At 48.2% G+C, this 13,248-nt stretch overlaps 1 protein-coding gene across 1 annotated transcript in view; it reads right to left on the bottom strand.

Annotated features, from left to right (window-relative positions):
- LOC310918823 (ubiquitin carboxyl-terminal hydrolase 42-like) overlaps positions 1–8,734 on the bottom strand; it is a gene marked incomplete at its 3' end in the record, with an annotated part of 99,580 nt that extends 90,846 nt beyond the window's left edge. The window contains exons 1-8 of the mRNA XM_083877789.1: positions 8,594–8,734; positions 8,416–8,518; positions 8,202–8,269; positions 7,973–8,043; positions 7,344–7,426; positions 6,995–7,106; positions 6,531–6,671; positions 6,222–6,322 (exon numbers count right to left, since the gene is read on the bottom strand). Of these exons, the coding sequence (XP_083733915.1) occupies positions 6,222–6,322; positions 6,531–6,671; positions 6,995–7,106; positions 7,344–7,426; positions 7,973–8,043; positions 8,202–8,269; positions 8,416–8,518; positions 8,594–8,684 (770 nt within the window). The 5' untranslated portion in view covers positions 8,685–8,734. The remainder of the gene's footprint in view (positions 1–6,221; positions 6,323–6,530; positions 6,672–6,994; positions 7,107–7,343; positions 7,427–7,972; positions 8,044–8,201; positions 8,270–8,415; positions 8,519–8,593) is intronic.
- Positions 8,735–13,248: the final 4,514 nt, after the last annotated feature.

Here is a 13,248-nt window from a genome sequence, read left to right as displayed (position 1 = left end):
CCTTTTAGAATGGTTTGTCCCTGTATCCCCATGATCAAACCCTCTTTTGCTTTTTCTCGGCTGGTGGGTCCTGTCAATCACCCTGCCATTCTGCCCAAAGCCTGGAAAATTCTGGTGAGGCTGCAGGGTGATTTGGCAAGTTCTCGGATTCCTTCCCTCTTTTATTGTTGTGTTTTCAGTGTCCCCTGTTCTGGGTCACTTCCCTCTCTCTGGGATTGGTTCTAGATCACCTCCTGCCCCTTTACACGCCCCTTGTACTTAAACCAACATCCAAGGGCAAGACCTCACTTCTTAAATGGGCTGCCCTCTGGGTGGAATAAAACCTGGTTGCTACCCAGGTGGGAGTTCTTAAAAACAGGGAAGACCCTTAAAAATAATGGGAAGTTGGATGGGAGAAAAAATGCAGATCCAATCACTATGATTAATTCTACGTTCTCCTTTTTTTTGTCTAAAATGGCAGGTTATATACACTTCTAGATAGTTTACAAATACAGATACATTTTCATTGGCACACAGCAGAGAAAGAATGTAAATAAATATTGTTTCACTTACTCCTTAAGGTAGCTAAAAGGTTCACACTAATAACTATACCTATGAACCCCTGAAAACCCCACTATCTCCCATTAACACCTTAATACCTAATTTTAACTGCATAACAAACTTTACCAACTAATTTCTTACTGCACCACAGGCTTCACAGGCCTCAAAGTGACGCCCTGGCTGGGTTATTCCAAACCTTACTCTAAATATAAATCATGTCCTCATTCTCTAAAAAATTCTCCAACATGTCCTCCTTTTTCTTTTTGAACTACCCAGACTGAATCAAAGGCACGACTGGCTATTTTTCGCATACACGCTAACAAACAAGGCACAATAACTAAAATAACTACAAATACAACAAACAGAATAATACCAAAATGGACCAAGACTTTCATCCAACCAGCAAAACCCTATGAACTGAGCCATTTATCAAGAGGAGTGTCAACAACTACAAGTTTTTCCATGTTACTCTTTAACTGTGAAAGTTGCTTGTAAATTGATGGAGAGTGGTCAGACCGATTCATGCAACACACGCCTTCAAATTCTTTATACCCATGTCCTTGGGCAAGAAGAAGGAAGTCAGTGGCGGTTCTGTTTTGAATCACGGCACGGCGGATGCTTTTAACATCTGTGGCAAATTTACTTAACATATTAGATGTTATATTAATTTGCTTTCCTGCCCAACAAGCTACGGTTCGTAATTGTGTGAGGGCTTGTGCTGAAGCAACTCCTGGGGAAAAAATTGAAGCTACTATTACAGTTGGACGCTTCCACAATAATACTTGGTCTTTACAATTGGGGTCTAATTCCAGAGTACTGCATTTAGATCGTTGGGGCTTTTGAGGCAAACCAGAAATTTGATGAATGGTGGGAGCTAACAGGGTTAATTTTCCAAAATAATATGGACCTCCTACAGCTCTTTGAGGTAGTGCAGACCGGGCTCGGTCCCCACAAATGAGGAAAATTCCTGGTGACAATTTTCTTGCAGCATCTTTTGATGGAGTTACAGGTTGAGTCCAACTGTTGCAGTGTTCTGAATCATTAGAATACAATGGGGATTTGGGAAACAACCTAGTGTTGCCATCTTTGGGTTGCCTTATGTGCCCACCGTTAAACAATAATTGCCTGGTACAGAACCAAGGAGGTAAAATTCTTGTGGATCAGGACTTATAACTTGAAGATTTTGTGCAACTGCAACAGCTTGTGCTCCTAAAGCATTTTTTGGAATTTCCTGGATTTCACACCAATTAACAAAACGAGTGTTGGAGGATCCAGTGGACTTGTTGCCCCACACGTTCCAGGCTTCAGTTAAATTTGAATATATTTTGGTTTGAGTCCAGTTTTTGAACTCTGCCATAGAATTTAATGGGACTCCAATTAAACAGGAATTGGACGGCGTTGCTAAAGGCAGGCAAAATGAATCTTGTCCAGTTTGATTGGCCCAAGTGACCCACATATTTTGTCTTTGGTCAATGTCAAGCTGTCAGAGGGCGCTCCAGGTAAGTCGTTGTTGTCAATGTCATTATCACTGCTGACTGGTATTCTTGATTGAGGACATGCACAGGTAAATCGACTCAGTACCCAGACAGGGCCAGCCCCTGTGGAAACACACATGTATCTACGACCATTAAACAACACAGGACTCGGTCCCTGCCATTCACCTGTTCGTATATTTTTGTGATAAACGTAAAGTCCTGGGATTTCTTGCGGTCTTCTCTCTTTCACTGCGTGGTGATGTATCACGACCGCAGGTTCTTCTCTTCCGTCTGCTAAACACAAATAGTTTAAAGTAATCAATACTTTTGACAATCAATTAACTACATCAATGTCATCATTCCGCTTTTGCTTGTCTAGGTATTCTTTTAGGTTATGACTGGCTCTTTCCACAATAGCTTGACCTGTAGAAGAGTGAGGGATGACCCCCTACTTCTGCATAAACTTGGCAATTCACTGATCGACATAAGCTGGACCATTGTCGGTTTTAATTTCTACAGGTACACCCATGGCTGCAAAGCATACAGATAAATGTCTTTCAACATGCAGAGCTTTTTCTCCCTCGGCTCCACCTGACTCCTTGTCCTTCACCAGGTCCCCAGAGTGGAGCGGCTGAGCCGCTTCCTGTTTGCTCTCAGTGCGTCTTGGCACCGGCAGGAAAACATCCTGTGCCTGAGTGATGTGATCCAGTACATCCTGCACGGTCGGACTGACCTGTGCCATTGCGCCTTTCATGGGGCGGGTATTATAAATGCCAAGGAATTTTGTGACTTTGGATGGTTTCTCAACTTCTTTTCTTTCATCCCCTGCCCCTTCAAGAGCCTGGATGGCAGCCTGGGCAGCTTTTTTCTCAGTGGAGACAGTTTGCAAGGTATTTAAAACCTTTTTCCACACAGCACCAAGCTCCTGAGCAATTTTTCCGTCTTTTCCACCCTCGATTGCACAATCCCAGAAAAGATCCCCTATTTCACGTCACTCTATAATGCTAAACACCAAAGAGGACTTATTTAACTTCCCTCTCTTCTTGGCCCACAGGGCTAATTGTTCTAAGTCAGTTTCTCCCAGTTTTTCACCTCTTTTAGAGAAAATGTTTAAAAGAAGCCGTGTGGCTGCTTTTGTTTCGCCATCCATGATATTTTCTCAGCTTTTGTTTCCCACTGTGGCTTACCTTCCCCATGGCATGGTGCTGCTACTCTTTGTTTGAGACAGGCGAGCCATGCTCCAACTTCCCTGTTCTGAATTCTCAGCTCCAGTCAACTCGGGACCAAGCAGAGTCTTTCCAGTATATAAAAAAACATTTTCCCGTATTTAAACAATTTTTTTCCCGTATTTAAACAAACTTTTTCCCATAATTAAACAAAGGCATTTTCATCACAGCAAACACATTAAAACAAACAAACAAACAAACAAAAATTAAAGTCTCGCATTAAAGCGAAAAAGAAAAGAAAAAAGGAAAACAAAAGAGGAAAAATCCCCAAAAAGCTGTATTTAAACAAAAGCTGTATTTAAACAAAGGGTTCCTGCTCTTCAGGCGACAGTTAAAAACAGTGAAGACCCTTAAAAATAATGAGAAGTTAGATGGAAGCAAAAACACAGATGCAATCACTGTAATTAATGCTACGTTCTCCGTTTATTTAGTCTAAAATGGCAGGTTATATACACTTCTAGATAGTTTACAAATATAAACATTTTCATTGGCACACAGTAGAGAAGGAATGTAAATAAATATTGTTTCATTTACTCCTTAAGGTGGCTAAAAGGTTCTAATAACTATACCTATTAAGCCCTAAAAAACCCACTATCTCCCATTAACACCTTAATAAATATTTTAACTGCATAACAAACTTCACAAACTAATTGCCACCTATGCCACAGGCTTCACAGGCCTCAAAGAGAGGCCCAGGCTGGATTAGTCCAAAGCTTAATCTAAATATTTCTTCATTTTCTAAAAAAATCTCCAACAAGTCCTCCTTTCTTCTTCCACACCGTTTGCCATATTTCTTCCTGAGGTTGTGACCCAGCAGATCTAAAGGTACTAAGCAGTACCCCTGAATGTGGACTGGGTGAGCGAGCCAGCCGGTGAGCAGCCTCGAACACACGTGAAATGGTTCCTTCATTTTTCAGAACGCGTGTTGAAAACAAGGACCTTGGCTAACACTTGCAGTGCTGATCTTCCATGGTGCCTCAGCATGGGGCACAATCCAACTGCAGCACCCCAGGAATGCCCTGACTTTGGCACACATCTCTGGGGCATGGAAACCCTCCTCTTCCTCACTGCAGGGCGCTGGGCTGTGCACTGCACAAAGTGGCTGCGGAGGTCATAGCCCAGCTCCCTCAGCCTGGGCCAGGATGGATCCCGATCAGCCCTGAGCACAGGAGCCTGCCTTGAGCTGCTGCTGGATGGCCGTAAGGTTGCATGATGCTCTGGGGATTTGTCACATCATGGAGGGCTTGTTGTGCCCCTGTCCCTCTTGCCCAGAGAGGGCTTGTGGTCTCTGCGCTGCACAGAGCGGCCACGGCGGTCACAGCCCTGCCGCGGGCGTCTTCTCCGCTCTCTCCCCCTCGACTGGGATTGCTCCTGAGTGTCCCTGAGCACTGCAGCTTTCTTCAACACTGGCCCTGCACCATCCTCGGGGGTTTGGTGACAAGGTGGAGGACTTGTAGTCTGCCTCCTCCTCTTCCTCATTGAGGACTGGTGCTCAGTGTGCTGCACAAAGTGGCTGCGGAGGTCGTAGCCGCCCAGCACAGATCCCCTCGTCTCTCTGTGCCCCAGCAGGCTTTGCTCCTCAGCAGCCCTGGGGGCACCAGCACACTGCAAGATCCTGCTGGAGGGTTCTGAAGCTGCCCCATCCCCAGGAGCGTGGTCACAGCTTGGAGGGTCCCTTCTCTCTGCAGGCTGCTCACAGTCCGCACTGTCCACAGAGCAGCTGCCGCTGTCCTTGCCCCACAGCGGGGATCTGCTGCAGGCCTGCTCCCTGCCAGCCTCTTCCACAGCCACCACCATGTCCTGCAAAGAGAGCACTGGAGAGTTCCTGCCCTTCCCTCCTCAGAGGGCCACAGACACAGAAGTTCTGGGAGGGGACGTTTCAGAGCCTCCCAAAGCCTCTTCTGGAGGGCTGCCAAGGCCAAAGGGCCAAAGGCCCACACATGGGATGGATCCAGGTGGGATGCTTGGAGAGGAAGCAGCATTGTTGCTGTGAAGAATGCTGCACGGTGGCAGGGGGAAAAGGAGAAATGCTGAGATCCAAAAAGAAATCCACTGCTCCTCTGGTGCCCTGACCCTCCTTCCCAGAGTTACCTGTGTCCTGCCCGGCAGCCCTTGGGGGCCAATAGAAGCCACCTGCTTGCTGCTGGCTGCCCTGTGGCTGAGGAAGGAAGGGGCATATGGTGATGCCATAGAGGAAGAAGCCTTTTCTACAATCTTGAAATCAGAGCACCTGGGAAAAAAAAGGGTGATCTAAGTTTAGGGCTGTTGTTAAAGCCTCCTCTGGGCTTCACTCATTTTCTTGGACAGGTTTCTATGACAGAGAGAAGACTTAACCAAGGCCACTACTGGAAAGTTCAGCCAGAGTCTTCCCACCCAGTCTGCCCCTGTCACAAAAAAACATCATCTTCATACCTTCCACAACCTCCGTTTCAAAAATTCACCCACTTGCTTGGGTTGGAAGGGGTCTAAAAGCTCATTTTGTTCCACCCCCCTGACACAAGCCTGAATACCTTACAACGGACCAGGTTTCTCCAAGCCCTGTCCAACCTGGCCTTGAACACTTCCAGGGATGGGGCACCATCCTGGAAGTGTTCTTTGGGCAGCCTCTTCCATTGTCTCACCACCCTCACACTGAAGCATTTCTTCCCAAGATCTGATGGAAACCTGCCCTGGCTCAGCTGAAAACTGATACCCTTCATCCTGTCCAAGCCTCCCTGATGAAGAGTCCCTCCCCATCTTTCCTGGCAGGCCCCTTCAAGTTCTCTCACTCTTCTCTACACAAGTCCAGTATCAGAGAGCAGACAAGTGACATCAGGGCAGCAGCCTGAAGGACAGACTGGGCTAGTAGAGGTTTCACAGCACTGAATGATGCAGGGAGTGATTGCATTTGGTGAGAAAAAACACTCTGGAGTAGGAGAAGCCAAACAATGAACAGGGAAAAGGAAATGCCTTCTGAACACATCTGAATCCTGGTTGTTACCTGGCATAAAAGAGCAGGTAGGCCTGCTGCCTGAGAGCTGTGTCAAGGCAACAAAGCTCCACACGCTCATCATTCATCTGGTACCACAGCCCGTTGCTGGCCTGTGAAAGAAAGGCAAGGATTTCCTCATGATTTCTCTCCAAAAACACAGGCAGAAAACTAAAATCAAGTGTATGTCAAAACAAAGCCAGTCCAGCCTCTAAAGAGACCACCTGCCCCAAAACCTTGGCTGTCAGTGGCACTGACAGGAAAATTTATCTTCCCCAACACACATTTTCCTCACTGGGAAGAAAGGACGTTGCTGTTTACCTTTGTGTAGCAGAAATAGTGTCCTTCATGGCAGCTGACCCCACTGTGCACCAGGACAGCATACAAGGAGTAACGGAGGGCTTCTCCATCTGCCTGGGACATGTACGGGCCAAGGTCCAGGTACTCGGGGTACTCCACAATCTACAGAGACACCAGGAGGGCTCACAAGTGACCCTGACCTGTGGCACACAACAGCCTGCCACATCCAGGGGCCACAGGTGTGTCAATACATCCTTGGGGCTTGTGAGCAGCTGGTTTTCCATAAAGCAACGTTCCATGGTTTGGGTGGCAGGAAACTGCTCTTGGCCAAAGCAGCTTTGTTGGAGAAGAGAGCTTGACTGTCTTTCCAAGGGAATTGCTCTCTCCCCAGAAGGGAACAAGACTAACCCAACATGAGTGGCTTGCGACAAGCTCTAGGAAATCTGCTCCAGGAGGAGAAGTCTGCCCAACAGTTGTGTACACACCTTGTTGATCTTCCCTCCGGTGAAACAGTCAAACCTTTTCAGGCACAGCGTGAGAACCTTGGGTGCACAGTGGACTGTGAACCGCTTGGAGGCAGCAACATTCTTGTTACACCTTGAAACCAAGCACAGAGCCCAGTGCTGAAAGGCATCCAATCCCCCAAGGTGGCCAGGCAACCTCTCCTGTCTCACACAGCTTTTCTTATTTTAAGGTTATTCACTGACATATTGTTTAAAAGGCTACATCTCATCTGTGTGCAATAAACGTCCATGAGAAAATAACTTCTGCTCAGTGACATGCAGCCCCCTCAAACAGGACCTCAAGTTAATATGTCCTTAGTAATCATCTTACTTGCTACATTTAAAGCAGTTTTCACCATCCAGGTGCTCGGGTGTCACAAAGTCCTCCAGGGCTGCAGTGAGGGACGAGGCTGCCTGGAGGAGTGAGAAATGAGCAGGCTGAGCTGCAGGAAATGCCCTCACCCAAACATTTCCCAGGAGCTGACAGGAAAGCCCCTGTAGCTGATGCTGAAGAGACCCACCATGAGCCTGCCCAGAAGGAGGCAGAAAGAGAGTGTGAAGCTGAAAATTTCCCTGTGTTCCAGCAGCTCCTGGAGCCACCAAGAGCTCCCTCCCTGTACCACCACTCAGTCCAACTAATGACAATGTGCAGGGGCAGCAGTGCTGCAAACAGTCCAACCCATCAGCCTGGGAGCCAGACAGGTGTCGTGGGAGGGCAAAGGGAAGAAGCAGGAGGATGTATCAAGGGTGAGGAGAGGATAATGCTGCTTGTCCAGCTTCTAAACAGCACCTACAGAGAGACCAATGCCATGGCCTCTGCAGGAGGACACCATCCATTCCCCTTCCCACCCACCACTAGGATCTAGACTTCACAGTCTACATTTCTAAGAGAAATGTGTTGATTCTGGAAAGCTGCAGGGACCTTGGGATGTCTTGAAGCACAGCTGCAAAGCCTCTTACTTTGATATCCAAGGGGACATCCAGGAAGGGCTCGTAGGAGTCAGAAATGGCTTGGCAGTTGAAGCAGGTGACTGCAAGGAAAAATCCAAATGCCGAGCAATGGGAAGCTGACTGGCATTGCCCATTGACACATTGTACCTGTCCCACCAGCCCCAGGACCAACTGTCAGGCACAGGCAGACAGAAGGGCACAGGCAATGTCAAAGAGAGCAATAGTTGTGGAAACGTACCTCTGGATCTCAGAAAGCCCCCAAAAATCTGATGGACAAGGGTAGTGGATTGAGAAGGGAGGTCCAAGCTGGAAACAAGCAGGAAGACAGAGCATTATCTCCTCAAAGGGTTTTGCTTGGCCTCAAAGCCCAGGCTTTAGGTTTCCCTTGATGGGAGCACATCAAGCAGTCCAAAGGGCTCTGAACTTTTTGAGAGTGATTTGCTTGTGCTTACTCGCTGCATGCACTCAGACAAGCCTCCTGCATGGCATTGACAGTACAACACAAGAAGTCATGGGCATCTTCCTGCCTGCCCAGCTGAAAATGTTGTCCAATGCCTAAGAAACAAGAAGTTTGTAGTTCTCTCATGCAAGAAGGGAAGAAAACCTGTCCAAGCAGCTGGCATGACTTACGTCTGAAAACCCTGAGGACGGCCAGAGGCAGGATGGCACTGACAGGGGAATGCAAGGCCGTGTTAACGTGGGCTTCCATGGTGCACATCATGCAGAAACCCTGCTGGTGACCTGAAGAGGGACACAGGGAAGGTCTTCAGGTTAGCAAAATATCCACAGCAGTGGGATACTCCTCCTCTTCCACTCCCACTCCAGGGCAATACTCCACTCCTCCCAATGTCCCAATGATCCCAGGGCATTTTAACGTGCAGGAAATGTTCTTGAGAGGAATGCTAAACCAACAGTTTTCTGTGGTTTAATAATAAACCAACTTGCAGGAATAAAGACTTGCAGCTCAAAAGAGGTGTCTTCATGAAGGCTAAGACAGCTGGCAAGGACAAGTGGCTTCTAGCCTTGAGTGTTCAAAGGACATAAACCCCGGGGGCTGACCAAAGGCTGCTGTTCTCCTAAATGACATTCCAGGCTCTGGGAATCTTTGGTATTTGATTGACAGATTTTCAGGAGCTGTTCCAAAAGCACTCACAGGCCCGGCCGTGCTCTCGGGACAGCAGGTAGTTGGCCAGTGGGGGGGTGTAGGTCAGGCACTGCAGGACAGCATTGAGGAAGCACGTGTTGCCCACATTGACCAGCCCTGCTCCAGCACTCTGACTCTGCTGCCAGACCATGCAAATCTTCTCCGGTGGAAAGAGGATCCTTTCTGGAGGAGTCATTCCCTCAGCAATGACTGCAGAGAAATTCCATTTGAAAAGAGATGAGAGGAGAAACAAAAGCCTATTTAAACTTTGACATTTCTACACAAACAGTCAGGACAACCAGCTCAAACCTTCAACTCAGTATCAGGGGAAGCCTAGCACTGCCATTGAAAGCTACTGGTTGGGAGAAGTCTGTTCCCCTGCTTACATTGCCAAGAGTCCAGCAAACCCCAGCTCTGATTTCTGGGCCTCTGGGTACCTTCCTTTCTCACCAGAGTTGTAGACTGGATTATCAGGTCAAGCTATCCCAGATTATAACTGATTGTAACTTTGTGGTGGTGCGTTGCTGCTTTCACTTGATGTACTCCTGTTTTATTCGCATGCTGTTGTCTGTAATGCTTTATTCTGTGTACCTCCTTGGTTCATTTCCCTGTTACAGTTATCTGTCAGTCATATGTTATGTAAACCCTAGGTCCTGTCTGTCACTTCAGGGCCTCTCTCTGAGTCTGGAAAGTTCCAGGGAGAGCCTCGAGTTGATTGAACAGGATTCCAGCTCCCCCCTCATACCTCCCAGTGGTTTGTTACTGTGTTTGTCTATTGTGTTCAGAGCCAGTCCCCTATTATTCCTGACTGGACCTTGGCTGAACCCATCCCCTTGTTCCTCCCCCTAATAAAAGATGTTGCATTCGGGTGCTGCTTGTGCAGCTGAGGCAGACACCCTGGGCTTCACTTGTCTCCCCTGTGGGAACAATAAACCCAGCTGGTTGAACCCTCTGCAGAGTCCCTCTTTCTTTCTTTCTCCTGCCATCGCCGCCATTGGCCTGAGGACAAACCCAGAGGCACAGGATCAGAAAGGTGATATTTGTCACTGGACTGGACCTTGCTGGCCCTGGTGCCAGGGCTGGCCGGGGTGAGAGAAAACACTCACACTCCAGCATAACTTACTAAAAACAAGCAAGTACTGAACACAAAAGGTAACTCAAGGATGGCAGGCCTCTCTATGAGCAGTGATGCTTCAGAGGCTTGGACACACTAACAAAGGAGAGACAAAAAGTGTTTTCCTGTGACTAATCATAAGCACCTGGGTCAGTCTGGCTGCTCTCAGGAAACATCCCAGAGTTCACTCTAGGTTGGGAGCACATCACTCTGCGATCTGACCACCAGTCATGTCACTTGTCTGTGGCATTCACAAAGTCCAAACCTGCCAGTGAAGCTGTTACTCACAGGAATTGTTCCCTGTTGTGGCCATTGCCTCCCTCGGGAACACAGAGCAAAGCTCTTGATGACCAACGAGATCAGGACGTGCTCCAGAAAGAGATCAGTGTCAATCTCCTCACCTGATTGCAAAGAAATTACTGGAGCTCACCAAAAGTAGAAAACCCCCAAAGAAATACAATGTAGAGAACAGCATCTGCCATCAAAAGCTTCAGTGGTGCTTGTAGCAGCTGCTGACCTGCAGGCTCACACCTTTGTGATCAGTGTCAGAGCCCCAGTGCACAGGAGGTTCAGGCATCCTTCTGAAGTGCCCCAGTGCAGGTTCCCTTCTCTGAAGAGGCCCTGCTGCTGCTGTCACAGCATCAACAGCAGAGCCTCTGGCTTTCCCACCTCCTCTGCAGAAGCCACCAGCTTTCAGCCATTAACTTAACTATTGCCTTTGCTGCTCTCCTTTTTCTGCTTTTTCTGTCTCACTCCCTCCTGCAGCAGCCAAGGTGGGCTTTTTGCCACTCTGGGCTGAGCCCAGCCCCTCTGAGACTACAGTCACCCCCTACTACCTATCTTAGGCTATAGCAAAGAAAAGAGAATCAGCAAATAAGAACTCTAGCCCAGGCTGTATCTGGGCAGCCTACAAAGGTGTAACAGCTCAGCCTTCAGCTAGGAAGGTATAAACCAGTCTAGATTTTTATCCCATACCTCCTTCCCCTATCTATCCCAAGAGTCAAATCCTAATTACCTTTCACAGAACAAAAGGTGAAGAGAATGATACTGTAAAAAATAAAATATACAATAGTGTAAACAATAGTAAACAATACTGTTTAAAGTAAACAATAAAAAATAAAACAAATTGTAAACTATAAACAGTAAACAATAAACAATACTGTTCAAAAGCAAACAAATTTGTGCAAAAGACAGGCTCGTGAGTATGAAAACCACAAGCAGAGTTATCCTGAATGCCAGCTCTTTGGTTAGCCTGCTCTCAGGATACCACCACTGAGGTGAGTGGGGTCAGCTGGGGTCTTTGGGCAGGTGAGGTCACAATCACTGGAGAGGTGTCACAGCTCTGCCCCTCTGTGACACAGGGCCACACAGGGATGAGTCCCCTTGAGGTCACAGAGCTACGTGGTTCCTGGGCACAGGAATTGACATGGCTCCTGTCCCAGGTGGAAGTCAGTGGGAAATCCCCTGTGCTGCTGATGAAGGGGGGAGTGATTTTAATCAGCTGCCTGGCAGTGCTGCCACTCCTTCATCCAATAGCATGAAGTTTAACAAGTCCATGTGCCGAGTCTGCATTTTAGCCACAATAACCCCCTGCAACGTTCTAGGCTGGGGACGGTGTGGCTGGAGAGTGCCCAGGCAGAAAGGGACCTGGGGGGACTGATTGACAACCGACTGAACATGAGCCAGGCTGTGCCCTGGTGGCCAAGAAGGCCAAGGGCTCCTGGCCTGGATCAGGAGTAGTGTGGCCAGCAGGAGCAGGGAGGTCATTCTTCCCCTGTCCTCAGCACTGGTGAGGCCACACCTCGAGTGCTGTGTCCAGTTCTGGGTGTCTCAGTTTAGGAAGGACATTGAGACACTTGAGCGTGTCCAGAGGAGACAACGAGGCTGGTGAGGGGCTTGGAACACAAACCCTGTGAGGAACAGCTGAGGGAGCTGGGGTTGTTTAGCCTGGAGAAAAGGAGACTCAGAGGTGACCTTATCACTCTCTACAACTCCCTGAAAGGTGGCTGTGCTCAAGTGGGGTTGGTCTCTTTCTCCTGGCAGCAACTGACAGAACGAGAGGATGAGGACTCAAGCTCTGCTGAGGGAAATATAGGTTGGGTATTAGGAAAATGTTTTTTACAGAAAGAGTAATAAAGTCCTGGGATGGTCTGCATGGGGAGGTGGTGGATTCACCATCTCTGGATGTGTTTAAGAAAACAGTGGATGTGGCACTTGGTGCCATGGTTTAGTTCAGGTTCGGGTTGGGTTGGACTTGACGATCCTGGAGGTCTCTTCCAACCTAATGATTCTGTGATTCTGTGATTCCTTCTCCAAAGCACAGAGCCCACAAAGTGCAGGCCTGCCCAGAGCTGCCACAAGGCTGATCACAGCTCTGTCTGGCACACAGGCTGCTGGGGATTTCTGTTCCACTCCTCCCAGGCACACTCCTGTGCCTCTCAGACTCACCCAAGCTCTCACAGGGTCATTCCAGGTGAATTTTGTCTGCCCTTAAGGTACACCCACCCCCAGATCCTGGACTGGCACCTCCAGAGGCTGTGCTGGGTGAACCTTGGCTGCCAGGCCCACACCCAGCTGCTGCCTCTCCTGGGCAGCTTTTGAGCAGCTTCACAGTTACTCCTTCTGGTATAAAATGTTTCAAGAGGGGTTCCTGAAATTGCTTGATGTTAGTTGTATCTGTTTCAAAGTTATAGAAGGCGAATAGTTTTCAAAGGTTTCAAGAGGGGTTTCTGTAATTGTTTGTTGTTAGTTGTATCTCTTCTAGAGAAGTTTGATTGCTGCAAAGGTTCTCAGTGGCTGCGACACTGTGCGGGTGTAAAGTGCTGTGTGACAAGGAAAGGGGAAAAGATCTCGTTCCCACAGGTGACGTCACCCTGAACCCTGACTGGTGGACGGGAAAGACCAATCACTCGACGCCCTTGGGAAACGATTGGTCAGGAGTGACTCTTGTTAAAGACCAATCAGAGCCCTGACCACTGACCAATCAGGAAGAGGATCCAAAATGCACCAATCACGAGGAACCAAAGA

Source organism: Zosterops lateralis (assembly GCF_965231275.1).
Source record: "Zosterops lateralis genome assembly, chromosome: 24".
NCBI lineage: Eukaryota > Metazoa > Chordata > Aves > Passeriformes > Zosteropidae > Zosterops > Zosterops lateralis.
The sequence above is the reverse complement of the archived record's forward strand: the minus strand, read 5'-3'. Positions and strand labels throughout refer to the sequence as shown.